At 39.4% G+C, this 24,878-nt stretch overlaps 1 protein-coding gene across 19 annotated transcripts in view; it reads left to right on the top strand.

Annotated features, from left to right (window-relative positions):
• The window catches only part of PBRM1 (polybromo 1), a 67,724-nt gene that overhangs the window by 6,645 nt on the left and 36,201 nt on the right, over nucleotides 1–24,878 (top strand). For 11 of the 19 annotated variants that reach the window (XM_068906792.1, XM_068906791.1, XM_068906789.1 and 8 more), the window contains 10 exons: nucleotides 1,286–1,429; nucleotides 2,147–2,263; nucleotides 2,830–2,898; nucleotides 3,080–3,178; nucleotides 4,342–4,427; nucleotides 7,118–7,216; nucleotides 8,662–8,753; nucleotides 13,199–13,415; nucleotides 21,817–21,958; nucleotides 22,675–22,772. In XM_068906792.1, coding sequence (XP_068762893.1) covers nucleotides 1,286–1,429; nucleotides 2,147–2,263; nucleotides 2,830–2,898; nucleotides 3,080–3,178; nucleotides 4,342–4,427; nucleotides 7,118–7,216; nucleotides 8,662–8,753; nucleotides 13,199–13,415; nucleotides 21,817–21,958; nucleotides 22,675–22,772 — 1,163 coding nt within the window. The remainder of the gene's footprint in view (nucleotides 1–1,285; nucleotides 1,430–2,146; nucleotides 2,264–2,829; nucleotides 2,899–3,079; nucleotides 3,179–4,341; nucleotides 4,428–7,117; nucleotides 7,217–8,661; nucleotides 8,754–13,198; nucleotides 13,416–21,816; nucleotides 21,959–22,674; nucleotides 22,773–24,878) is intronic. The other 8 variants (XM_068906796.1, XM_068906801.1, XM_068906795.1 and 5 more) reach the window with 1 other exon arrangement.

The following is a 24,878-nucleotide window of genomic DNA, read 5'->3' as shown; positions in this document are numbered from 1 at the left end:
TTGCCTGCGGAATGCTGGGTTCAGGATTATGCCTCTATCTTAAAAATCTGCATGTGGCATTGAAAATTGTAGCTATTTTCCTAGCATATAGGAATGTTATTGACGTTTTCAGGAGAAATATGGCGTTATGAGCCGAAGGTGTGATACGCAAACATACCCTCATCTCTCTTTCATCTTTTACGATACCCACACAGTTCCAGTGATGCATTTAAAACAGGGAAGGCTGATTCATTGTCGAGGTGTTCATTGCAGCAGGTGCATTATTGGCAATGTTGTGCTAGAAAGGAAACCTTCAGCGTTTTAGTATTTTGGTTATTCTGGTTCAGTTGAAGTTTTGCGCTTCTGAGCATCTTGCATGAGTAAAGAAAGGAACAGACTAGTAGAACAGAATACCCTTTAAGTTTTTTTTCCTCTTACCTAACATCTGGTCTACTGTCTTGAGAATATTTAAGCGTAACGAGGTAAGCTTAAAAACAGTTTTTCTGTTAGTTTTTCATTTCTATTACACACTGTCGGAGGTGGGGAGAGTAAAGCAAGAAGAGCATAATAAACAGTAATAAGCTGACATATCTTCAGGAATACCTGAAATAGAGGTGAAGTGACAGAGGAAAGGGAAAGAAAAATGTGAGAGTGGAAAAGCACATCAGGAATGTTTTTAAGTTAATAGGCACATGTTTGTCTCCTGCTACCAAGTCTGTACGTATAAAACTCAGTTTGCTATCTAATCATTGGAGCTCTTCCCAAAGGTGAACCTAGATAGCGGGATACTCTCAAGTTCTTTGGAATTTCAGGTTAGTGCTGGATTATGGAAGAATGTGAAGCCTTGCAGTGCTGTCAAAACATCTGCACATTTATTGACATTCTTGTCCCGTAGAAATTAACTTCAAAGTGCCGTACAATGACAGCAGTGCTGGCTTAAATCACATTTCTGGCATCCTGATATTTAGTCTGTTTTAAATATCAATAGTGCTATGCTGCAGCAAAACCTAGCAGTCTCTCCAGATTCGTTTAACGTGCTTGCCCAAGCTTCAACCCAAACAGTTTCGTTGCTGAGTTTTCCCAGAGACTTGCATGCTTTGGACTGATAGAAGATATATTTTCGAGTGCTTGTTACCGGTCTTAACATCTCTGCTGAAGAACTATTGAACTAGTAATATCCCTGTTCTCTATTATTTATCTAATGCGTTTAATATATTCCAACCAAGAATTTATAAATTTGCTTCATGAAAACCTCATTAAAATCCTGACTTTTCTTACAAGTATAGCGTTTGATTTATTTTGACAGCCTGATTCTCCTGAATATAAAGCTGCCTGCAAACTATGGGAGTTGTATTTGCGCACAAAGAATGAGTTTGTTCAAAAAGGAGATGCGGAGGAGGAGGAGGAAGAGGAGGAAGGACATGACAACCAAGGCACAAATTCTGAATTGGTAAGTCTAGGCACGACAGCTGTTGTTCAGTGAAGGCATGGCAGCGTCTGACATCTAACCCCAAGAGGGAGATTGGCCTCTATTTGTGAAAAGCCGTTATTCTTTTCATGGCTAAATTATGCCCCCAAAATATTTTTTACACAAGCACTATGTATGTTTCATACATAGCGTGTGCTACAAACATACATACTAGGTATGTTTCATTTTCTTATCTACCCGAAAACAGTTATGAGATGATCTCTGATATGGAGAAAACAAATGCGGTTCTGGTTCAGTTGCGATTACTAATAAATGCACGCTTCATATCATGCCAACTTTGAGGTTTGATGCAAGAAAGGATCACGTCTAATGAGATTGTTTTCCAGTGTGGCACCCATTTGGTAAACGCAGCTGTTCTTAGACTGTTTTATAAGCCGCACAGGATGCTAGGAAGTTTGGGGCTGTCAGAGTTGTGTGTGCATTGGGATGCATGTTTTCATTATTTTTGACAACTTTATCCTAGCAGTGCAACGTATATCTAACAGCATGCAGTGCAAATCCGACACTAGATTTTTCTCAGATGCTTTACCCAAGTGCATAAGCGGTGTTTTAAAAAGTTGCAGGCATCTTTTATAGCTGACCTTTTCTGTCTTTGAGAAATAAATTAATGTAGTGTAAATGTAAGCACTCTTCTATGACTGTTACTAGAGCTTCTTGTGTTTTTGTTTCTTGTATTAGTCATCTCCAGGGTACCTGAAGGAGATTCTCGAACAGCTTCTTGAAGCTGTAGCTGTCGCCACAAACCCATCAGGTCGCCTCATAAGTGAACTGTTTCAGAAGCTTCCTTCTAAAGTGGTGGGTATTTTAATAATATGGGTGTGTTCCGAGTTTGGAATCTGGAAACTTGTAAAACTGATGTTACGCGCCGACTGTGATACCGACACTCGGCACGTGGTTCTTCCTTATGGTCTCACCAGTGGCAAGCTCCAGCTGTTTTTTGAGCTTCCCTCCTTTCTTTGCTCTTAGCCACTCGTTACCGGCCCTACCACTGCAGGTTGGTGCTTGCCGGTTACGTTAATTGGGGTTTTCTGGCTGGGTGTGTTTTTAGTCTTTTTAAAGCTGACTAATTTAGGATTAGGACATGGCATAAAAAATTTAACAAGTAAAATAAACACAATACTGTCAAGGTGATCACCCAGCATTTTGCTTTTAGTCAGAATCATTCCTTTATGTCAGTTTATTGAGGAGTTATACTCGCATATATCTGTCTTATAATCTAGTCTCCCGAAATAAAGCCTGGTGCTATGTTTAAGAAGCTTATGCTGTTCTTATTTACAATTAATCTTTAATAAGAGCTCGTACAGTGACTTACAAGCAATTTGTGACGGTTTATAGTAATACATACAATTTTTGTTTTTCAGCAATATCCAGATTATTATGCAATAATAAAAGAGCCCATAGATCTTAAAACAATTGCCCAAAGGATACAGGTACAGTATGAGCGTATTAAGGTGTCATAGCTCTCTTTGTCTAACTTCTCCAGAAACTTATCTGGCACATAAATATGTTTTCTTTATTCTGTATGAATTCCCTTTGCTGTTCACTATTGATTTCATTCTCATGCCCTCTGCAGATTACCACTTTAAGCCATTCTGTTTTTCTGTTGTGCAGAACGGAACTTATAAAAGCATTCATGCAATGGCCAAGGATATAGATCTTCTAGCAAAGAATGCCAAAACGTACAATGAACCTGGATCACAAGTGTTCAAGGTTGGTTGCAGTTGTTTATAGTTAAATGCGAGTTCAGATTTTATTTACTACTTTATATGCTGATAGATCACTGAATGAGTTTTTAGTATAAGGTCATGAAGACTTTCTTTTTCATGAATAGCAATTAGAGGCTCTTCCTTTTTTGTATTCCTTGTAGTAATATTGGGCTATATACAATATTTTCCCTTGAGGTACACGAATTTTTCCAATTAAATTTCATCTCAGAGGGTATGAGTTACGTAACTTTTTTTGAGGAACGGAGGATCCCTTACTTGTGATTAAAGTTGAAATGGCTGAAGCTACAGGTTCAAACGATAACGCTAGTAGTCACCTGTCATCTCTTTCCAGATTGCAGGAACTTTTTGTGGCTTTCATCTACTGACTTGAAAGCTGGAATCAAGCTTTTGTTGCATAGCTTTTGAAGATCCCCTCTTCCTTTTAGCCATGTTTTTGTGACCAAAATGCACCTCCGCTCTTTTTTTTTGTTCTCAGTTAGTTGACCAGCTTTTTCGGTGCAAATGATCACGTTGCGGTTTTCATATCCTCTGGAAATAAGAGAATTTCAGCGGGGAATAATTCCTTTGTGTGCTTGGTTTTTACAAACTTTGCATTAAGAGAGCTTGTGTATGCATAACATTTTTCTGTCAGCGCTTCTTGGACTTTTCCAGCTGCGCTGCTGTCTGGAGCATAGTTTCAGTTCCTAACAACGTTGCTCAGCCTTGGAACCTCACTCAGAAGCTGTAATCTCTATTTTGAGAGCTGTTAACGCTGAGTATCAGATCCACTGGTATAGAAGATGAGAGTATTGTAAAGCTTGGTGATGGTAGTAGCTTTTTCCTTGAAGAGAACAGGTACTCACCTGCCTGTTTAGTTCAGAGTGGTATTTATCTATGTTTGCAAATGATAGTGTGTTTTTTTTTTTTTAAAGAAAATGAGCTTGAAGCTACTCAACTTTTCTGTTCAGTTTTTATAACTACTGTAGGTCTACTATCAAGGCAGACTTTGTTCTGTGCTTCATTTCTCATGCAAAACTGTTTTTATCTAGAATGTAAAAAAACCCAAAACCCTCTTTTTTGTTCTTGATTTTTTTTTTGGAGTATATTTACCTAACACTAAAATTCTTCATTTTCAACTTTAATTAAAAGAAATTTTTTGTTTAACAGGACGCAAATGCGATAAAAAAAATATTTAATATGAAAAAGGCTGAAATTGAACACAGTGAGTTGGCCAAGTCAAGTCTCCGAATCAGGTACTGCAAACAGAATTCTGCTTAGAATCTCATATAAAAATCTCTGTAGACGTTCCCTAAATTTTGCTGTGGAGAATCTACTGGGAAATAATTGCTTGGAAAATTTTTATTATGGTTTTGAAAGTCTTAAACCAGAGGAATAGGTTTTAGAAGGATACTTCTTTTCTGAAATACTACTGTGGTGAAATAGTTGTGAGATATTTGATGGTGAGACTAGCATGTCAGTGGATCTTTTATAGCTTAAGCTATGACTAAGTTTCACTATGTGTGTTCACAAGTAAGAACAGAAAAGTCGTAACGAGGAACAAGGTGCTCTTTTTAGCTTCGCTTTACAAAAAACGCTGAGTATTGTTGAACCTTGTTAGGTGTTGTAAGACCTAGCGTGGATTTCTTTGGTAAGTTCTCAGTTAATTAGCTTGGGGCAGAAACACAGGAACAAGGCTGCAGGCAGCAGATGTTTAGAGGGAACTTTGTGTTATTAAAAACTCGTTTGAAAACCAATTTCTAACTATGGAAAGAGACAGAATACCCTGAAGATCTGGGCTTGTAAATCAGCGAAGCGTAGATTTGATCTTGAACAGGAGGGTATAAAATACTATTGATCATTTTGTTTGTTCCATGGAATGACTTCATTTGGGAAATAGCGTTTTCTTCTTGTCAAAATCTGTACTGTGTAAGAAGCAATGCAGTCATTTTAGAAGTATTTCTTATCTGAGATATAAATGGATTTATTCCATTTATAAACTCTTGCTTATGAGTAGCACTCAAAACGAAGTTTAAATACTCTTTTTCCAGTATGGTCGCTGTTTGTTTGTTTGTTTGTTTGTTTTTTAAATAAAAGACCTTTTCCAAGTCTTCAAAATCACTAAGGAGTTATGAGCTCTTTTGCAGTGGCATTTGATACTAAAAGATAAATTCTGTTGATCTCCAGCAAAGGTTTGTATGATACAACTCAGAGTACTGGCACTTCCTTGTTTTACTGAAAGGCAGTTTTAAAATTATATTTTAAATATAATGAAAAATGTTTTAGATGGTGTTAGTATTAAAAGTAGTACCTAAGAGTATTATAAGTTTAAGAGATGAAAGTCACCTGCGTGATTTTTACTATTTGGTGCTTTGACACATTCAAAGCATACAGTTGTTCCTCTTTGTTTCATTTCTTTAATGCCGATTTGCTTCCCACGTTTGGGTGACTCATTCGCACAGCTATAGTGTTGAGAAAAAGACTTAACAAAACAGAAAAATTTAAAAAAAAAAAAAAGCAATTACTCCTGTTAAGGAGTAATTCTTGAGGCGTCTTTTGATAATTTTCCTTCTTAAAAGTATGCGTAGTGCCAGAGGACTTTGACTCTAGAAACGCCTAATCCACGTGTGTAATTGCTGTGAATCGACAAGAATTACATAAGGGTACGAGGGTTTTTCTATGTGAGGGTATAAATTGCGCTTTTTCTTATTACATTGGGCACTGATGAGGTTCAGGACATCACAAGCATGTGTCGTGTCTAATTTTGAGACTTGTAACTGTTTTTCTTCAAAATGAAGTTGTTCGCATAAAAAGGGATGACAGATAAATCACACTGATATTTGTTAGCTGAATTCCTCTCTTGTACTGCCAACCCATCTCCACTTCTCAGCTGTTTTATTCTAGACGTTCTCTTATGTTCTAAATACATCGGCAAGGCCCAAGGTAGCCTTAATGAGAGAATAATTTGACAGCTCCTGTCTTTGTTTCTGTAATTTGGCAAAAAATGTGTGTTGTGCATGAGGCAGGCTACAATAATATTGAGCTATTTGCTTTTAATGCAAAAAAAGTCTGGAAGAGAGAAAAATCTACCAAAAACCAAACCTTTTACCTGCTGTTCTGAATCATTTTGCTGGTTGCTTTTTCAGTGAACTGCAATCTGATTTTTTTTTTTTTTTTCCTGCTTAATCCGCATCACGGAAGCGTTTGTTTTGATTTACATGCATAACTGCTTAATTGTCTCAACAGGGAGTCTGCTTTACCTATTGCTGGTTTTGGTAAAATCCCTCCATAAGTTCATTTAACTGTATTTGTCTTCTGAACATGCATCTGTTTTTCTTTGTCATTGATGGATCAGGCTCAAATTGTTATGGTGCTGCTAACCTAAGTCCTACAGCCACGTTGCCTCTGTGTCAAGAACAATCTTACTCGTCGCATTGTAAAGCTCTTGTATGTTTTGTCGTACTAAGTTTCTCTTTGCCAGTGCATTTAACTGTCCTCCCTTAAATAAGGTGACCAAAATAAAGTTACTTGACAGTGTGCACTGTCAAGCAACTTGACAGTGATTTTGTGAAGTATTGATTAAAAAGTGATTGGATCTGTATGATTAATTTATCCAGATGTTAAGAAACATTTTGTTGGCTGCTTTCACTGCTACTGTATGCCGAACTGTATGTGTAGCTATTAATTCCCTCAATCTACGTGTTACTTTTCTCTGACTTTTTAAAAAAAAAAAAAAAATCAATATTAAAATGCCGGAGCACTAAATGTATCTTACAGTGTTACTTTACTTTTAGCTTTATGGCATTTTACGTCTGTCTCTGAACCCTTTGTCTGATCTATCAAACAATTCCATAAAGAGCTACATCCTCGCTATGTCTTTTCTTGGGTCTAAGGTGGGCCTCTTTTTTTTTTTCCCCTTTCCTTGGCTTGTCTCTTCTGCCTTAAGGACTCCATCAAATTTGACTGCTTCCAAGCTGACAGGTCCTTCCTCACAGGGTAAAGGCAGTGTTGGCGATGAGAGAAATTCTGCTAACAAATATTATCGGTAAGTAAATTGTGGACCTGGAGTAGAAGCTGGCTCATCATCATGCGGAAATACTGAAATTTAAGGTGTTGGGTTTTTTTTTTTTTTTAAAGTTACGAGTGCTCTTTAAGTATCAATATTGACTTAAATACTTCAAATATATTTTAATCATATATTTGTTAAGTATGGTTCAATAAGGTATTCTTTCTTAATTATTCTTCCATATTTAATTTGATTTTTGACATTTCAAAAAGCCTGTCGTTAAACGCTCCATATGTAATCATTTCCTCAGAAACACTCTGAAGAACAATATGTTAGACTTCATAACAAAATAAGGCTTGTGAAATGTAGAGTAAATCTAGAAGAATTATATTTGGAGGTTGAAAAGAAACAGCAGGTAGGACTAAATAATTAAGAGATGGAAGGCAGGAATGAATAAAGCCTGTAAACAAGAAGTATTGAATTTGGGATAGTTAAAGCAGACTTACTGGGTTGACTGGATTACTAGAGGCTTTCTGCTTTGTTCTTTCGGTCCTCAGTTGAGAATTTTGATACCTAGCCGATGGCGAATCTTTCTCGGTCTACGGTCTGTAGCTTACTGATTGAAACAGTAGATGCTCTTGGCTCGTTCCCTACGTGTATATTCTGAAAACATGGTTTAACATCGAGCAGCGAGGCCCTTTAAGGTGTTGAGCGTTCCTACAGAGTTGGTTTTGGTTTAAACAACCCATCTGCTTTTTCCTAGTGCTCCTAGCTGTGCTCCCACAGGGCAAGGCTCAGCCCATTTATGTAGTGGCTTAGGGAACTGATCTAGTGACAAAGCAAAGATTGTCTGGCCTAGCCTAAGGTGTAGGTGTGAAATGCTGTGCCTCAGGTCTGGGACAAGAGGGAGAAAGAGAGTTAAATGTTAAATTCTTTATGAAACCATAGCTGGTGTGCCTGCTGCTCTTCTCCACTTGGAAAATACAGGAAGCTCCTGCACAAGCAGGACGCTGTGTGTGCTGAAAACCTGCTAAGTGGGAATGGTGGAAAGGGAGAAGTTGGCACACGTAGCTTGCAGCGTGCTGCGTTTCTTCATGTAGGCAAATCCCTGTAAAACGGGATAAAGTTATCGTTTGTGAGGAACTCGTTATGTTTTGGCTCCCCCGCAATGATAATTCAAATACTTGAGTGTTCAGAGTAGGACAGAAGATAGACAGCTTAAGCTCTAGCTTTCTGATTGTGTGTCCGGCTTTTCAGTTTGATGGGTCTCATGGGTGCTGTCATGGGCTGTGAAGTTTCTCCTGTTAAACTCTCCAGTTTCTTCTTGGGTGGTCGTGTCTGTTTTCCTGATAATGATTCTGGAGGCCACTGTCACAAGCTTCACTTGTTTATGTGTATGCTCTGGATGGCTGTTAACAGTGGTTTGATAATGACAATAGTCTGGGTTATTTTTTTTAACGCCTTTTTTTTTTTTTCTTACATAGTAACAAAAGATCAGCCCAAGGGGATCGTTTATCAGCAATAACCATGGCATTGCAATATGGATCAGAAAGCGATGAGGATGCGGCTTTGGCTGGTAGGAACTGAAATGCCGTTTGGGGTTGCTCCCCCCGCCCTTTAATTAAAATGTTTGGAATAAGCAGAATAAGCAAAGATATCTGGCCAGATATCTTTGTTTTCTTTTCAAAAATATTCTGCAGTGTTTCAAAACTCAGTGTAAAATTCTGTTACCTCTGGTCCCGGTTTACATATGAATTTGTAAATGTACAGCTGATAAAATAGGATAGGACAAATTTCCTCAATTGTTTTGAATTTATGGTGTACGTTTCCAACTATGCTTGTCCAAGCTTTGGGAACCTGTTGCTTGTTTTTATTCCTTATTATATGAAATGGAAAAGGAGACGTAGGTTGCTCCTTGTAGTAAAAAGAGACTTACTGCAATTGTTTGAGAGGGATCTCATTTGAGCTTGCTCGCTCTCGGTTCCTCTCTTGTGTGCTATTAGATCTTATAAGTACCTGGCAGGTTTTATGTTTTAAGGTCAAAAACAATCTGTATGAGGTGTGAAGATAGGCCAGAGCAACTGTTTCTAAATTAAGTTCTAATACTCTCTAACAGTCATGAAATCTTGCATGAAGATGTTAAAACAAAAGCATGTGTAACGCATGCCTTCATACAGCATCCTTAGCTCCATAACAAGCATGCTTTGGCATTATAGTATGAGCACGTATCTTGCATTATACTAGATATTTCAGTGTACGTTGGTTGAAAGCTGTTGCAAGTTGCCTTCTAAATAGGGCTTTTGTGATGGTTGTATTCTCATAACATTCTTGCGTACGTGTCGGAAACATTTCATACGTATAGCGTATGCTTTTTGTTGAAACTATTTTTGTGTTCATGTGAAACTAGACGTCTCTTCAATATGTATTTTTGGGCTATTTATTTCACATCCGGTAATTAATTTTGCTCACCATTGTCTTCCAGTGGATGGAACGTATGCTGCATAATTTTGAAATGTTTTACATCTTGCTGTGAGCAAACATATTTTTATTCCTGGGTAGCTCAGACTTCCGTTATGGCATCAGAGCAGCTACTTTCTTGGGAGGTGTGGGAAGTACTTATTAGCTTGGTTCAGCATGTTTGTTAGCTGCTGTTTTTGCACACTGTAATTCTGTCAAAACACATAGCTTTTTAAAATGTCTTTGTGTGATTAAATTCTTGAAGTGATTTAACCACTTTCAGGTGCCACCTTTGCCATGGACGTTATTGTCATTGTGACAAGGCTTTTGGTAGGCAGCTGAGATTTTTGACCTGTTGGCAGACTTCTGTCACCCTTAAGAATTTCTATCCCTCTGATACACTGCTTGGATTTCGCACTGTTTTCAATCGCCAGATGAGATGGATTTTCGTTTAAACCAAGTAGTCCTTTAGTTAGTGTGGTGTTTCTCTCTCTCTTTTTTTCCTCTTTCCCCTAACACTCATTCAAATAAATGAGAACTGGGCTGCATAACTGAACATTAAGAGAGCTTCCACCTTCTGGTTACAGAGAACATGTATCCGTCTTTGTGAGCTTCTTTGATTGCAGCAGTTGCCTATGCAATGAACAAAATCTATTTTCAACTCGGAGGTTATCCCTCATGGTTTTAGAGGGTGTCACGGTATGGTGGAGCTTGTTGGGGGTTTCCAGCTCAAACGTACTATGACCTGAGGAGCTTTTGCAGCTTTCTTGCAAGTTATCCTTGCTGTAAGTCTGTAACGGTAGGCATAAAAGGTCGCTATGTATTATTTATAAATAGGTATTTCATTTTTCAAGAACAAAAAACCGGATGCTGGTTTTGGCAAGGTTGTACTTGAAGCTGTCCAGTGAGGCTTTGAGCATCTGTTGTTGTCTAGGCGCTTTGGGACCACAAAGGAGAGGCGGCATTTGAAACAAATTGCTTGCTGAGTAAGGACCGATTTTTTTCAGATACGTTCATATACTTCCCACGCACTGCTGCTTTCCTGCCCCATGATTGTGTAAGAGTATACGTACGTGCTAAGTCCATCTGTATCTGGTAATATAGCTCAGTTCCAGTTGTACAGTAAAGGACTTCCTCCTTTTGCAGTAAAGTCAATTTAACATCACTTCATCATGAAGCTGTCCCTACATTGGGAAACAGTCACGGTGTAGTGGGGTGAATTGTGGGAAATATATTTTGTTTGAGACTGTTGAACGGCGTATGTTTTGTGGTTGCGGTTAACCACATATGTTTTTTCCATACCTGCTAGCTGTAGATATGGTAACAGCTGCGTTCAAGGAGAATAACTGACTGTTACTCTGCTGCTAGCTGCTTCGTGATGGGGTACGCGAGACCTGGGGCTACTGACTGCTAAAGAATCCGCCTCCTTGCAGTAGGATGTTGCCTCTCTGTCTTTCTGCTGATTTGAATAATACGTTCTTCTTCAGTTCTTGAGATAACAGGTCTTATGTTAGAAGGACATTATCATTTTCTGAGTATGTAAGAATAAATATTGGTTGGCAAATCACTTTTAAAGAAAATACACCCTATAATGTTTTTACCTGTATTATGGTATTACATAAACGCTTTCCTTCTAGTGTCTATTTGTTTAGATTTTATTTTGGGGGAATGTCTTGTATTCCATGTTTAAATTTAATAAAAAGGAAGTACATTTCTTATTTAGGGAATCGAGCTGCTTGCATACAGTACATTTCTTTAGACTTAATTCACTTTACTAGTTTTTTTTTTCCCTCTCTCTAGTAAAAACATGTTGTTCTGCTTTTTCATTTTCTGTCTTTTAATTTTCAGTAGACCAGTCAGATCTGAACTTTTTGAGTCAACAGAAACAAAGACTATTTTATTGCATAATCTATTTTGGAAAATTACTTTACCTGATTAGCGTTCTCTTGCCCGTTAACATTTATTTCCAAACGTTGCCTGATGTGCTAGGTGCAGGAAAACGTAGTGCTACTTCCAGTCTTTTGTTTCTACCTGGGTTATTGTCCAGCTCCTACTTTGCAGGCTACCGTGTAGTAGACATCAGCATGTTATATGATGCTGTGTGGTATGCAGGCATATCTTTAGGATAACTTTGACCATATCTGTAATGCATTTGCATGTCTACTGAGGTCTGCGTGTCGCTTAGGTTGCATCTAATTTAGCTTGCATCTAACTTGCCTGGTAGGCTTCATACACTCACGTGGATCTGCAGCGTCAGATTGCAGAGGAAAAATAGTACTGTGTTGTTATGTGGTCAGAATGTCCTTGGCTTGTCATCATTTCAATACATCCTTACTGAGCTTGGGCAGAAAACTCGAAACATTACCAGCCTCTCCTGAGCGGTAATGAAAATGCTAACCGGAAATTTGGCAGGCGTGTTAGAGAACTGACTTGTGTGTAACTGAATTATCCAGCGTGTCATCTACCAGCTTTCCTTCAAACTGTAAATCGTAAGAGGGGAGAAGAGGTGGATGTAATTATAATATTAATCTGCACAAAAGTGCATACACTTCTATGTTGTGCCTGTCTGTTGTGTCACTGAGAAGAGTTGAAGAGTTGGCCGTTTGTTCCTTCCCGTTCGGTACTGCTGCTACCAGAGATTTTTCATTCCTTCTGTGTTTCTGGTCGTGTCATGTTTCTCCTACTTTTACTTGCAGTAAATGTTATTTCTTCGTAGCACCTCTTTCATTGATCCTAATCGTGAAGAATAATATCTTTCTTATGAATAGGTGGAAAAGTCGGCTATAAAATCTGTATGTTATTTATTATAAAATTAATTTATAAATTATTTACTGTTTATAACATTAAAAAAGTTATAATAAACAAATATTTATTTCTCCTTCCTTTTGCTGCATATTAGAGGTGGACTTTTCAGGCTGTAGTCTCATTTTTTTTCTGCTAAGAAGAACTGCAGTATGGTTAATGTGATTTAAAGGATTATAGATGTTTTAAAGTCACCTTTTATATATATTTAAGCACAAATTAATTTTTAATTCAACCATTTTATTTAACTTGCTGAGCATTTTTTGAAAACTCCACTCATGATTTATCAGTTCCTGCTCTTGGAGTGAACTCCCAGTAAGATGGCAGAATGGCAGTATTTTGCTGTACAAATGTTTCTGGTATTTGCTACAAATACTAGGTAAATAAGGAGATGGGTGTTTTACAGAAAGCGTGTGTTTAAGTAGTCCTGTTGAGTAGCCTCATCCATGAACGCTTCTCAGCACTTCTGTGTGTAGGTGGTAAGGATGTACGATACCAATGACTGAAGTCTCATCTGACAAGAAAGCGTGCAACCTAGATAAAGTGCTTTTTTGCCAGCTTGAGGCTACTGAGACACAGCTGTTTGAGATGTCCTTTTCCGAGATACGAATCTGACTATCCGAGAGAGTGGTTGAGCTCCCTCATCTGAGGGGACTGCATTTTGTGCTGTTTAGTTCTTTGGGCGTTTGAAAAGTCGGACGGAAAAACCCCACTCTGGCTTGTCCTGCTGAGAGTTTCCCATTTTTCCTTTCTTTCTTGCAGCTGCTGCTCGTTATGAAGAAGGAGAATCTGAAGCTGAGAGCATTACTTCCTTCATGGACACTTCTAATCCTCTCTATCAGCTTTATGATACAGTTAGAAGTTGCCGAAATAATCAGGGCCAGCTCATATCGGAACCCTTTTTCCATTTGCCCTCCAAGAAAAAGTATCCTGATTATTACCAGCAAATTAAAACACCCATTTCATTGCAGCAGATCAGGTAAGAAAACAGAACGCAAACTACGTTTGGTGGGAGACTGTCCAAGGGTTTCTTTCCCTTCCAGAATCCCATGCAGTATATGTTATCTTTCCTGTATTCTTTGTTGCTTCTAGTTTCAAGTTAGTCTACAGCAGTCTTCTCATCCACTTTTGTAGGTGGCTGTCATCGGGTTTACAATCCTCGGCGTTTCATTTGTAAGGTGTCTGAATGGTTGTCGTATCAATAATTCTGAAGGCTAGATGGGCAGCAGAGGTGAAGCTTCTGCAAAGCCCTACGTTATTCTCTTTCCTTGACCGTGATAACTAAGTTATTTGTTTATTGCCCTATTTGATAAATTAGTTGTCTTCAGCAATATGCATCCTGGAAAGATTGTTGTGATTATGTTCCCTTTTTTTTCTAGGTCACAGTTTAACTTTGGAGAATAATTATTGTTATTCAGGATGTAGCTGGTCTGCAGTGAAGTGCTAAAGCACTGTTCATAAAATCACTGTTCATAAATCTATGAACTATCAAAGATTCATCAACTGCCAGAAGGCATTTGTTAGATAAACAATCTAACAAATTGAGCAGCGAGCAATATCTTTATTTAGTGAGCAGCGAGCAATAGCTTTATTTAGTGATACAAGATAAGCTAATCCATTGGAGCTACTTGTCAGAGCCCTGAGCGCGTTTAATAGGCCTTAGTGACCCAGACCAGACTCAACCTGAGGTCTCCACCGACACCCCATGCCCATGTCTGTTAAAACTTCTTCCTTTAGAAAAAACTGCACTATTAGCCCATTGCCTAAATGATGTTGGAAACAAAGTCTGTAGGAGAGGCCATGTCAGTGCTTGGTAGAGCAGCGGTCCTGCTTTAATTGCAGTTGGAAGGTCCTGTTTGCCTGAGTGGGTGAGGATCAGGCTTTAATACAATTAACGTGTCCGTAACGCGCTGTAATACCTAGTTCTGTGAATTTCAGTTACGCCGTAGTAGGATCTGCTCAGCTTGGTGTAATTGTGGAATAAGCAGTGCCTTTGTTAAACCAGACTGCAGCAAAGCTTAGTTCTTACCTATCTGAGGGTTTTATGCGTGTGCTCGGGAGCAAATAATGTAAATGCCACGCTGATTATCGTCAGTAACTTTAAAACTTGTTTTTCTGACATGTTTCGGTACAACTGTTGGTTTGCCAAAGTGTCCTTTATTGAAAGAAGCACAAAATGTATTTGATGGGAAAAAAGATGAAAGCATTGCCAGTTTTCAGGGAGCTTCTGGTCTGGACGCAGCAAAGGGTGTCAACTCCAAAATGTACATACAGATTTAATTGGGAGGCCTTCCTTTGAAAATATACTTGATACCAATCATAAGACAGATCGTTTGCCATGGGGAGGCCGCTGGGTTTCTACTCCTTTTATAAAATAGGCAGGGTAGTACAGGAATGGCATTCAAATACATAAAGCACATTAGAAAAAGATGACTTTTCTCCCTCCCTGAGGGCTTAGAAAATAGAAGAGGATAGGCAGTCTTTTTAAAAATACTGTTTGTAGCTCATAGGTTAAAGTACAGTATGTGTAATGGTCTGCCTTGTTTTAGCAAAATCTAAAACTGAGTTACTGTTTAAATCGCCGTGTAATCGTCACCTTTTATTATGACTAAAAAGCCTTTGAATCATGCATATGTGTGTTTAATTGATGTATTTTGGGGAAATCTGAAGCACACGTGGTTTTACTGATATTTCAAGCGTGTCCTTAGGTATTTGGAAGGTTGCTATTCATTAGTGTGTGTGTCGGTGCGGAGGGTCGGTTGTTTTCTGAAGTACACGTGCGAAGAGCGTATCTTCTGTTCACAGATGGAGACGGAAAAGTTAAGTGTCCTAGTGAAAAACTGAAGGTGGTAGAGTCGAGCCTGGAACTCCAGAGTCCTCTCTGTGTCTGCTTGGGCAGCTGCATGGCTAGGTTATACCGCCGGCGTGAGCCGCGAGATGTGTGGCCAAACCTTCTCTTCTAACTCCGCTTCCTTTTCTCTCTTTCCCCTACCTCTACCTCTCCCCTCAGTCTGGCTGTCTTCCTAAATTTTACAGCCAGTCGTGTATCTCGGGGATTTGTGTGTGGTTAAATGCAGAAAAACTCTTAAAAAATAATTAAAGATTACTAAAGGCATTTGGGTTTTAATGAGATGTTCGTTATATCTATCCCAGCGTCTCCATCGCTTTGAGCGTTATGAACCTCCGTCACTTGGGTTGAGTGCTGATTCCAGACTGTTTGTGGACGTGGGAGGTAATCCTGCAGATGGTGATAGTTTCCCGCTAGTTTCGTCCTGACTTGCTCTTTTGGAAAGCTGTGCTTGTGTCCTCTTCAGAAGAGAGTCTTAGTTTGGTACCGAGGTGCCATAGGTGGAGGAAGGCGTTTTCTGTTCAAACCACTTTCAGCAGCGTGGAGGGACAGGTGCAAACAAATCAAATGGGACAAAAGACAGAGCACGGAGGAAAAAAAAGTTCCCTTTAAAAGGAGAGACGTGACGCTCTGGAGGATCTGACTTTTACGTGTGGTTAAAGTGCATGGTGCGGAGGTTACTTTGTGAACTTAACGTTGTGGGCTCAGTGTCATGCTGTCATTAAGTGACTGGAGGAGTAGTCAGGAAATAAGGTAGGAACACACAAAATGTGCCCCGTTATCCAATACGTAAGTGCTAGGTCCCTGGCTTGCTTACAAGAACTGCTCTTTTTATTAAATTGTACAGAATGATTAAGCATGATCCTTAAGTGACTGATCTACAGCAGAGATGGGAGGAGCTCCAGGGAAATCCAGGAGACAGCAATTTTCTCCTAATTCCCACAGGAGAGGAGGAGGTGGTGGTGGTGGTGATGGGGCATGGAAAGCGTCATCTTTTTTTTTAAACATGCCCGTGTCTTATGCTCCAGGATGCTGGGGTTATAGCTGAGGTGAAGAAAATTGTGGATCTAGCATAAACCGCTGGGGCTAGTTTTGTGTGATGTCCACCATTGGAGGATTTTAAATATCCTTTTCTTGCGAACGTATATCCTAGGGCATCTACCTGTGGCACAATCTAAACTTTACGTTGCAGCGCAGCACAGTGTGCTGAAGTTCTCCTGTAACTCTGATTTGTGGTAGCTCTTGTTGCCTTTACGTTAATTATTCAAGCAGAATTTAAAATAATTATGATCATCTGGTCAAGCCTATTTTGCCTTATAATTTAAATACTTCTAGTAATACAGCAAATAAAGTGGAACTTATCTTGAAATAGTGGAGATTGCTGTCGGGGTTAAAATCTGAATGCTTTATGTAGCAAACGCTTTTTTTTAGAACAGATTGCGCTCTTGGCAAATTAACTTCTTAATAAAATCTTAACTTAAAAGTTAATTTGTCATTATTACATTGATTTTGAGAAAATAATGTCACTCTATTAGAGTTTGCTAATTTATGAATGCGCCAACTGGGAAAATAGCCCCTGGAGAGAAAATTGTTGTTTTATAAGATGTGTTGAATATTGCACCTTGTTGTAATCCTCTGACCGTATAGACGTTTTTCCTACCTTAGCAAATATTCCTAATGCATGCATACATGTGGTCCTCATAAAATCACAGGTTCAAGTTAAACAAGGTTACGAAAGTACCTGATAAAGAGGAGACTGTCATTCTTAAATTGGGCGTTTGTCAAATGCCTTTCTTCTCTACCTGCGTTCTCTGTTTCTGTGTTGGGTGGGGTTTGGTTTGGTTTTCCAAGGAGATTGAAGTAGCGCTGCACAATTGCTGAGTAAGAAGGAATCGGTTACATGCTAATTGTTTCTAGCCAAGCATTCAAATATTTTTTTCGGAGAATTACTTAAACATAGTGCATGTGTAGTAGAATGGGTCTTTAGATTATATGGAGAGAGTTCCTCTTTGTTCTTTGGCTTTGTCTTTCACAAGGAAAGCCTGTTCAGTTACCAGTAGACCTTTGAGCCGAGTGCCAACTTGTTATATGCGGGTTTTTTTAATTATTATGATTTTGACCAAATGAAGCGTCATGACAGTGTTGTGTTGGGCTTAGTGGCTTTATGAAGCTGTCACCTAATTTCTATACTAATTTTTACTCATTTTGGAAAGGCCTTTGTGTTTAAAAGGATGTTCTTTCAAATTTTTGATTTCTGCTTTCAGATTCTCCTTGGAGCTCTTGAACTTAGAAAGGATGAAAAAATTGCACTTTTCTTTTTTAAGCTCATTTTTGGAAATCATACCATTGTATCACCATCAGTCATTTCATAGAAATTTTTCATGTTTTCTGGTGTATAAAGTTAACGTAGTTTATAGTACGTTGGCTGTCACTTGCTGCTGAACAGAGCTGGGTGTTTGCTTAGCTTTAACCTCACTTTGCAAAATAAACTACTCTTTATAAAATTTTCCTTCCCCAGATTGCTGAGATGGCGTTTTTGTTTTAATTTCTGTTGAAGCTGCATTGCATCCTGTAAATCCAGAGAGCGCATGATGCTTGAGGTCTGCTGAGTTTGAGTATAATTAAACTTGCTCAAAGTATTTCCATGAATAACCTTCTTAATTAATCATCCCGTTGTTTGCTGACAGCGAGTGCATTTAATAGGATGATGAGGTGGGAGGCTATTTGCAGACTATAACAGGGTTACTTTTGTGCCTATTTGTTGTTCGTTGCTCATGTGCGTGGCTGAAAGCTGCCTATCTTTCCAAACCATTTAGGTGGGCTCCGTCTTGATTTTAGTCGTGTTGTCAGGTCTTTCGTGAATTCAGCTATGAATGTGCTTGAAATCAGGTGGGCTGCACCTCACTTTTGTGGCTTTGGGTAAACAAATGCTAAAAGAGGCAAGATTTTCTATTTGCTTGAAAGATCATTTGGATGCTAGTTCATCCTTCCTCTTCTGAGAAAGCGTTTCCTCTTCCTCTTGCCTTCTGGCTCTAGGTTAAGACTTCATGGATATAATTAAGTTGCTTTCTTTTCCCCTTGTGAGCTACTGTCAGGGTCCTCATCTCAGCTTCTCCCTCAGCCTAAAGATTCTACCGGGTCGCGAGCGAGAAGAGAATCCATGCGCGTAGGTGGTGTGTTTAAGACTGATGGCTATTTCGTATGGTTTTCTACTTTTTGTTGCTTCCAGATAAGACTGCCGCGTTGTAATGCGCATAGGTCAATGCCTAAATCCCCACGGATGAAGCTAGTGTGGGTTACTGGGGCATGCAGAGTAAGCAGTATATTTTTAGCCGCAGCATGTAATAGCAGCGTTGTGGAGTCTGCACGAGCTACCTCATTGTCACTGGGAGGGGGAGTAAAACAAATCCCAGGTTTAAGCGTCCAGTGAAGAGGCACTGATTTCTTTTGCCACAGCATGAAGTCATTGTACCGGACCAATTTAGAATCCCCTTCTTACACAAAGAAAATGGTTGCTGGCGGCATATGCTCTAGGAAGCTCTGCTGCCTCGTTTGCTTTGCTAGCAGCTTGCTTTGAACCTGTTCTACTTCAGAGGATATGGCAAAGGCCTCTCCCTCCCCCCAATTTGGCAAGACTGGCACCTAAGCGTGCAGAACGTGGTCGAGCAGAAATCAGGATATGTTACATGCTGCCAGTGTTGCTTCATAAGTTAAATGTGGTAAGGACATAGAGTTTGTGCATTGGCTTTAATATCACCGGAGGGTTTTCCTTTATGTTGAGGTTTTTTTTGTCAGTGTGATCCTTCTGGGCATGGCTTTTTTTATATACTGAGGTAAAGGCAGTTTTAAGTTTTGTACGCAACTCCAACAAAGAGTAGATAGTGGTGAGAAGTAATTTGACTTGAAAAAGTGATACTTCAGTGAACGTGTAGCCCTTCAGGTTTCTCTTTCAAAAAGCTGAACCAAAACCTCATGCAACACAGTGATCAAAACGCAAACTTGCAGTTCTGTAATTCCAGTTTATTAAATTAATTGGGAGACGCGAGAATGTTACAGGTTTTGCTCTTCCTGCCATTCCATCTCTGAAAACTCGTCTCTGGAAGAGGGCGAGCACGGCATGCCAGCGTTGCACACGAATGTTTATGAACTGCATGCTACTAACATTCAAGCAAAACTTGAACTAGTTGATTCAGCAAAGAGTTGGAAGACGTTAACGTTGCGTGCCCACGTGCTTGCTTTCAAGATAAGCTGCAGAATTAGCCTTGAAAGGACTTTGTCCTAACACTCTGGCTGTAATTGTTGAAGCATGATTATCTTCCCTCCAACAGTTGCCTTCAGCAGTAAAAAGCATTGAGACGTTTTAGGTATTTGACTTGGGTGTGCTTACTTGCCGCTCATCTCTTGGGCAGTCCTGATGGTCTTCATTTGGTTAGATCCTTAATTAGAGCCTAATGCTGCCTGTCAATCAATATCGGTTGTCCCTCGTGTCTGAGAAAGGAGATCGCCCGTAAACAAAACCTTCGGGTGCCGTCTGCATCCAAGGGGAGCAAAAAATCTGTCTGTCAGCATCTCCCTCCAGTGGTGCTCCTTAGCTGTTTTCCCCGCAGGACTTATCTTTCAAACGAAAGGATATGTGCTTGTTTACGTATTTGATTGCCCTATGTGTCCCGACGGATTAGAGTGTTCTTAAATCATTCTCTTTAGGGGAAAAACCCACACTTTTGTCGTCTTTGATAAAACAGGGCTTCTGGTGGGGTTTTTTGGTGCAAGTTTCTATATGCCTTTCTGTGCCGCGTTGTCTCGCCTTTCAAACACCAGCAAGTTCTTGTGTTGTGAGTAAATGTTATCCTGAGCTTCACAGGGTGCAAACGGAGGCTGACTTTGGTGTGTGGCGTTTTAACTGGCACTAAAACGTTGTGGTGGTGGTTGCTTTTTGTTGTTCGCTAAGCTGTAACGAAAATTATCGTGGTAGCTCCCCTCTTTTGGAAAGGCGGTGAGGGAAGCTGAACAGGAAAACCCTTCGACAATCTCTTGCTGCTGTTGAAAGTATGAATTAGAAAATAATATATAGATACCAGCAAGATACAGACACCCTAAAGTCTTAACAGGGTGTATTGACCTAAAGTGACGAATTTTAATTGAGAATGACAAGTAGTTTTCTTCCCATCTTATGATGTGGATTCTTCAGAATTGTTTTTTATTTTTCTTGTAGACGTTGAGGAAATAGTAGTGCTTCAAATCCAAGAGAAAAATTAGAAATATTTCACGTTTGAGTAAGGAGCCTGCAGCTGGTAACATGCACTTAGTTGGATGTTTCCTGGAAAAGGCTTTGATAAAAGTTGTCATGAAGCATACGTTCACTTCTCAGTAAATTTTATAAGAGTTGTAGCTCTGCGCCTTGTTGAATCGAGCTGCGACTTCCTCACCCTTGGCTGACCGGTGAAGAGTCTTGTTTAGCAGAAGGTGAATGGAGTAGTTGTTACTCTCCGTTTGCCAATTCAGCTGTAAGGCCAGATGGGAGGGTACGGTTGGCAATTAAAAGCTGTTACATTTATTTTGTGCTGGTGCTTATGCCCAACTGGTCAGGTTTGCGTTTTGCTCGGTGCTGCAGAAACGAAATAGGAGGGTCCCTCTCCCAAGAGCTCGCTGGTGAAAGCGCGGCACGCAGCGGGTGGATGCAGCCGGCGGAGAGGCTGGGAAGGGGGTGCGAGGGCGGAGGTGTAATGAAAATAGCAGGGAGCGTTTGAATCCTAAGGAGTCAGCGGGAGTAAAGCACGACTTGCCTGCCTTGCAGTTTTTAAGTTGCCAGAGTGTTTTGCACGTTGCTATTTTCTGTTGTGTTTTGATGAGGGCTTGGAAGGTTTAAGAACATTAACTAGAACTTTTATGACTTGTATAAGGAAACATGAGAGACCGTATCAAGTTACTGGTAAAGTTGGTGCGCTCTGATTCATCTCTGGTTAGCATATGAAAAACAAATTTTTTGTTGTTAGTCCTTTTCTAACTGATTTCCCATGAAGGACTGCTGCGTGAGGCACCAGTCAACAGCCAGATGGTTTTAACAGAAGACCAAAATTGAAGGGTCTTAACACGAGAGGTGTTGGGCGCTTTCAGTTCTCGTCGGGGATGGCGGGAATCGGGGTTGCGTAGGAAGGCAGAGCTCACGACTGTATGGAGCTAACGCATCCTGTTAACGCCTTACGCAGTCCCTATAGATCACAGCTGAGGTGCGCCGGAGCAGTCTCAGAAAGTTGTGCCTCTGCCTCCTCTGTGTCACGTCTCACCTGTGTACGGAAGTAGGACTTAAGTCTGCACACCTTTCGAGAGGGCAGCTTTCATAATTGCTAAGACCTCTTTAAAAAGAGATGTTTACCGAATATAGTTACCAGATAAGCATCAGAAAAATATAACACGTTACTGTAATCACAGCTCTTTGGATATTGATTAACTTCTTCATTTCTTATGGTAAAAGAGCTGTTTTGCAGCACGTAGCGCGTATGGACTAACTGATTTGTATTTGTTTCTTCCACAGAACCAAACTGAAGAACCATGAATATGAAACTCTAGATCAGCTGGAGAGCGATCTGAACCTGATGTTTGAAAACGCTAAGCGCTACAATGTTCCCAACTCTGCCATCTATAAGAGAGTGCTGAAAATGCAGCAGGTTATGCAGGTACAGGGAGTGGAACAATCAAAAGGATATAGCTTCATGTGTGAATTTCTTTCCTCAATCGGTGTCTTTCCAAAATAATTTCTAGCTAAACTTGTATTTGCGCTGGTATTTTTTTTTTTGGGTTGTGAGTAACTTACTGACAGTGTCTTGTGTGTTTAGTAGTGTCATTTAATGGTTAAATAGTAGTCTGAAAATTGTTTCCAGAGGTAGTTGATGACCGGCGTTTAGGAAGTACGCCAATGAAGAGCATAGGGTGATTTGTGTTTTGTTTTGTTTTCTCCTCTCAGTACAGCTGCCGCCTTCTGTGATTTCTCTTAGTCACTTTTATATGTAACCAAGTCTTAGTCCGATTAAGTTGTGAAAAAATTGATAAGAGTGGGAGTTTTTTGAGTTTACAGGTAAATGCAGGTAATTGGACAATGCTAAGACTCTTCAAATGTCCTAAAGCGTTCCAGCAAAGAGCTGCAGTCGGAAATGGTGTTATTTTCAAATTGATTCTTCACAAATAAGTTTATGGTAGTTAAAAAGAACGATACCACTTTTTTATATTGGCCAACTTGCATTAGATACATCACTGGAAGTATTTTGATGCTGTTTTATACATCCAAAACCCACAGTTGCATCCTCCTCTGTGCATCTGATTTGTGCTGATGATTAATATTATTCTGGGAAAGTTCAGGAGAGTATCTGACTTTAGGGATTTGCTCTTACATCAGGCAAAGAAGAAGGAGCTTGCTAGGAGAGATGACATTGAGGATGGGGACAGCATGATTTCTTCTGCTACATCTGATACTGGAAGCTCAAAAAGGAAAAGGTGTGTACTTTTGCAGTTCCCGTAGACCATGGCATTGTTGCCTCTTTTATTTGTTAAAGAGAATATTAAGCCATGTTTTGGTACTCATATAGCAGTTTGTAACTCCTTAACTGTTGGTTTGAACTCATTATAAACTATTTGCTGACTTTATTTTCCTTTTTTGGCCCACTAATTGGTGGTTATTGAGATCAGTTCAGTAAGTGTCCTGGGCACTGTAGTAGCACTGAATTCTGTAACTTTTTAAAATGAATTTCAGGATTTTGGGGAGGGGGAAGGGGTCATCTAATATGTGAACTGTCTTCACAGGTTGCTAGCAGTTATGTTTTTTTTCTTCCACTTCTCCAATGTATGAGGACTACTGTTATTTTTTCAAGATGTAATTAAAATTAGTTTTATAGTTGAATTCATCTTTTGAAATTTTATAATATTGCTTCTACAAATATTTTTGTTGGGTGAAGTCTCCTGACATTAATTTTTTTTTCTTCTTCCATGACCTGAATTACCTGAGGAGCTAGTGTCAGAGGACTACTCTCTCCCTTCTGAATTTGCACTTTTAAGTCACTTATCTGTAAGCAGCTAGGCCAAAGAGGATGCTTAGCAAAGAGATGAACTGAAGATGATAAGCTGATTATTCCAGATAGTGTAGCATAAACAGAAATCTCAGTACTGAAAAATGCACTGTTTTAGTGAGCCCTTATGATGGTTTATGGAATGCGTTCTTTAACAGTGATAGCTTCAATCTAAGTGATCCTACTTTACTTCCACAGCTCTCTAGACTAGTTTCTCTAGTCTGCCCCATGGTATCACTCAAACTAAATTCCTGACTTCTAGTAAAATGATTGCCGTAGTAGAAACCATTAGTGTAAAATTGTAATTCAGCATCTTTCGTCATTAGTGTTGCTTATGGCCTTCAGCCTTCTGGGTTTTTAGTTTTTTGTTTGATCAAAATGACAGCGGTTGAGGGGGAGGAGAGAGGTGAAATAAAGCATCAACAAGGATTTGTTTAAGAGCAATCAAGTCGGCACAGCAATGTACACTCATCAAAACTAGAAATTATGCAGAGAAAAAGTTAATAAGGGTACAGGAGATGATGCAATCTAGGGATGCTATTGAGGGGGGGGAAGAAAAAGTAGCAGAACTGTAAGACAGACCAAAGTACCAAATAAAAATAAGTAAGGAACCAATTGCAAGAACTGCTAGATTTTGTAATCTTCAGCATCAGGGAGAACTGCCAACCAAGTCAAGCAATTTAAATTGTTATCAGCATCATTTTAACTCTATACTGCTTCTGATCACCTTGTGCAAGAGAATACTGAAAAGCTTAAAAAAAACACCTATTAGGCCTTGTCATCTAACAACAATAAAAGAAGAAAAAGTTGTGTTCAGAGGAAAGGGAAATCGGTTTTTATTTTCCTCATACCTTAAGAGAACCTGAAAATGCTTATGACTTTATCAATTCAATGTTTACTTTCACTTAGCAAAGTGAAACTGATAACAAGCGAAGGATGATTGTAAAAGCTCTTGGTAGCAGAGGTGAAACACTGACAAAAATTTCAAAATGTTGCTGAAAAAGGAAACTAGTAACCCAGGGAAAATTCATCCCATTGGGAAGACAATCGTGTTTTCTCCTGATGCGGAAGAAAGCCCTTTGAATGTCCTCATTTCCGTATCAGATGCACGACTTGAGTCTTGAGTACTGATGTAGACTTTTTAGAATTTCTGCTTTATGTTTTTGCTTCGCTTTTGTTGCATGCCACGGTTATTTGAGTTGAGGTTATACGTTACTAAGACAAGCCGCCTTCTCCCATACCTGAGTTGTTTATAGATCTTGTAGGTATGTAGTGGGAGCAACACAACTCCATTTTTCTCCTAAGCTATGTTATCAGATATTTAAGACAGCTATAATTGCTACGCGTAGGACAACCATCACATTTGTGCTGATGGCATATACGTGACCGTTTTCTACTTGAATTTTGCAGGGTTGGTAAACTTTAGTGACTTTTTAATTTCATTTGAGTGTGGTTGGTGAATACTTAAGCAATTCAGACCCTTCTTTCTACTAAATTCTTGAGATTCTTGTTTTTCTTGTATCTGATATTGCAAAAG

Source organism: Struthio camelus, chromosome 14 (assembly GCF_040807025.1).
Source record: "Struthio camelus isolate bStrCam1 chromosome 14, bStrCam1.hap1, whole genome shotgun sequence".
Classification (NCBI taxonomy): Eukaryota; Metazoa; Chordata; class Aves; order Struthioniformes; family Struthionidae; genus Struthio; species Struthio camelus.
This window is presented reverse-complemented; position numbering and strand designations above follow the sequence as displayed.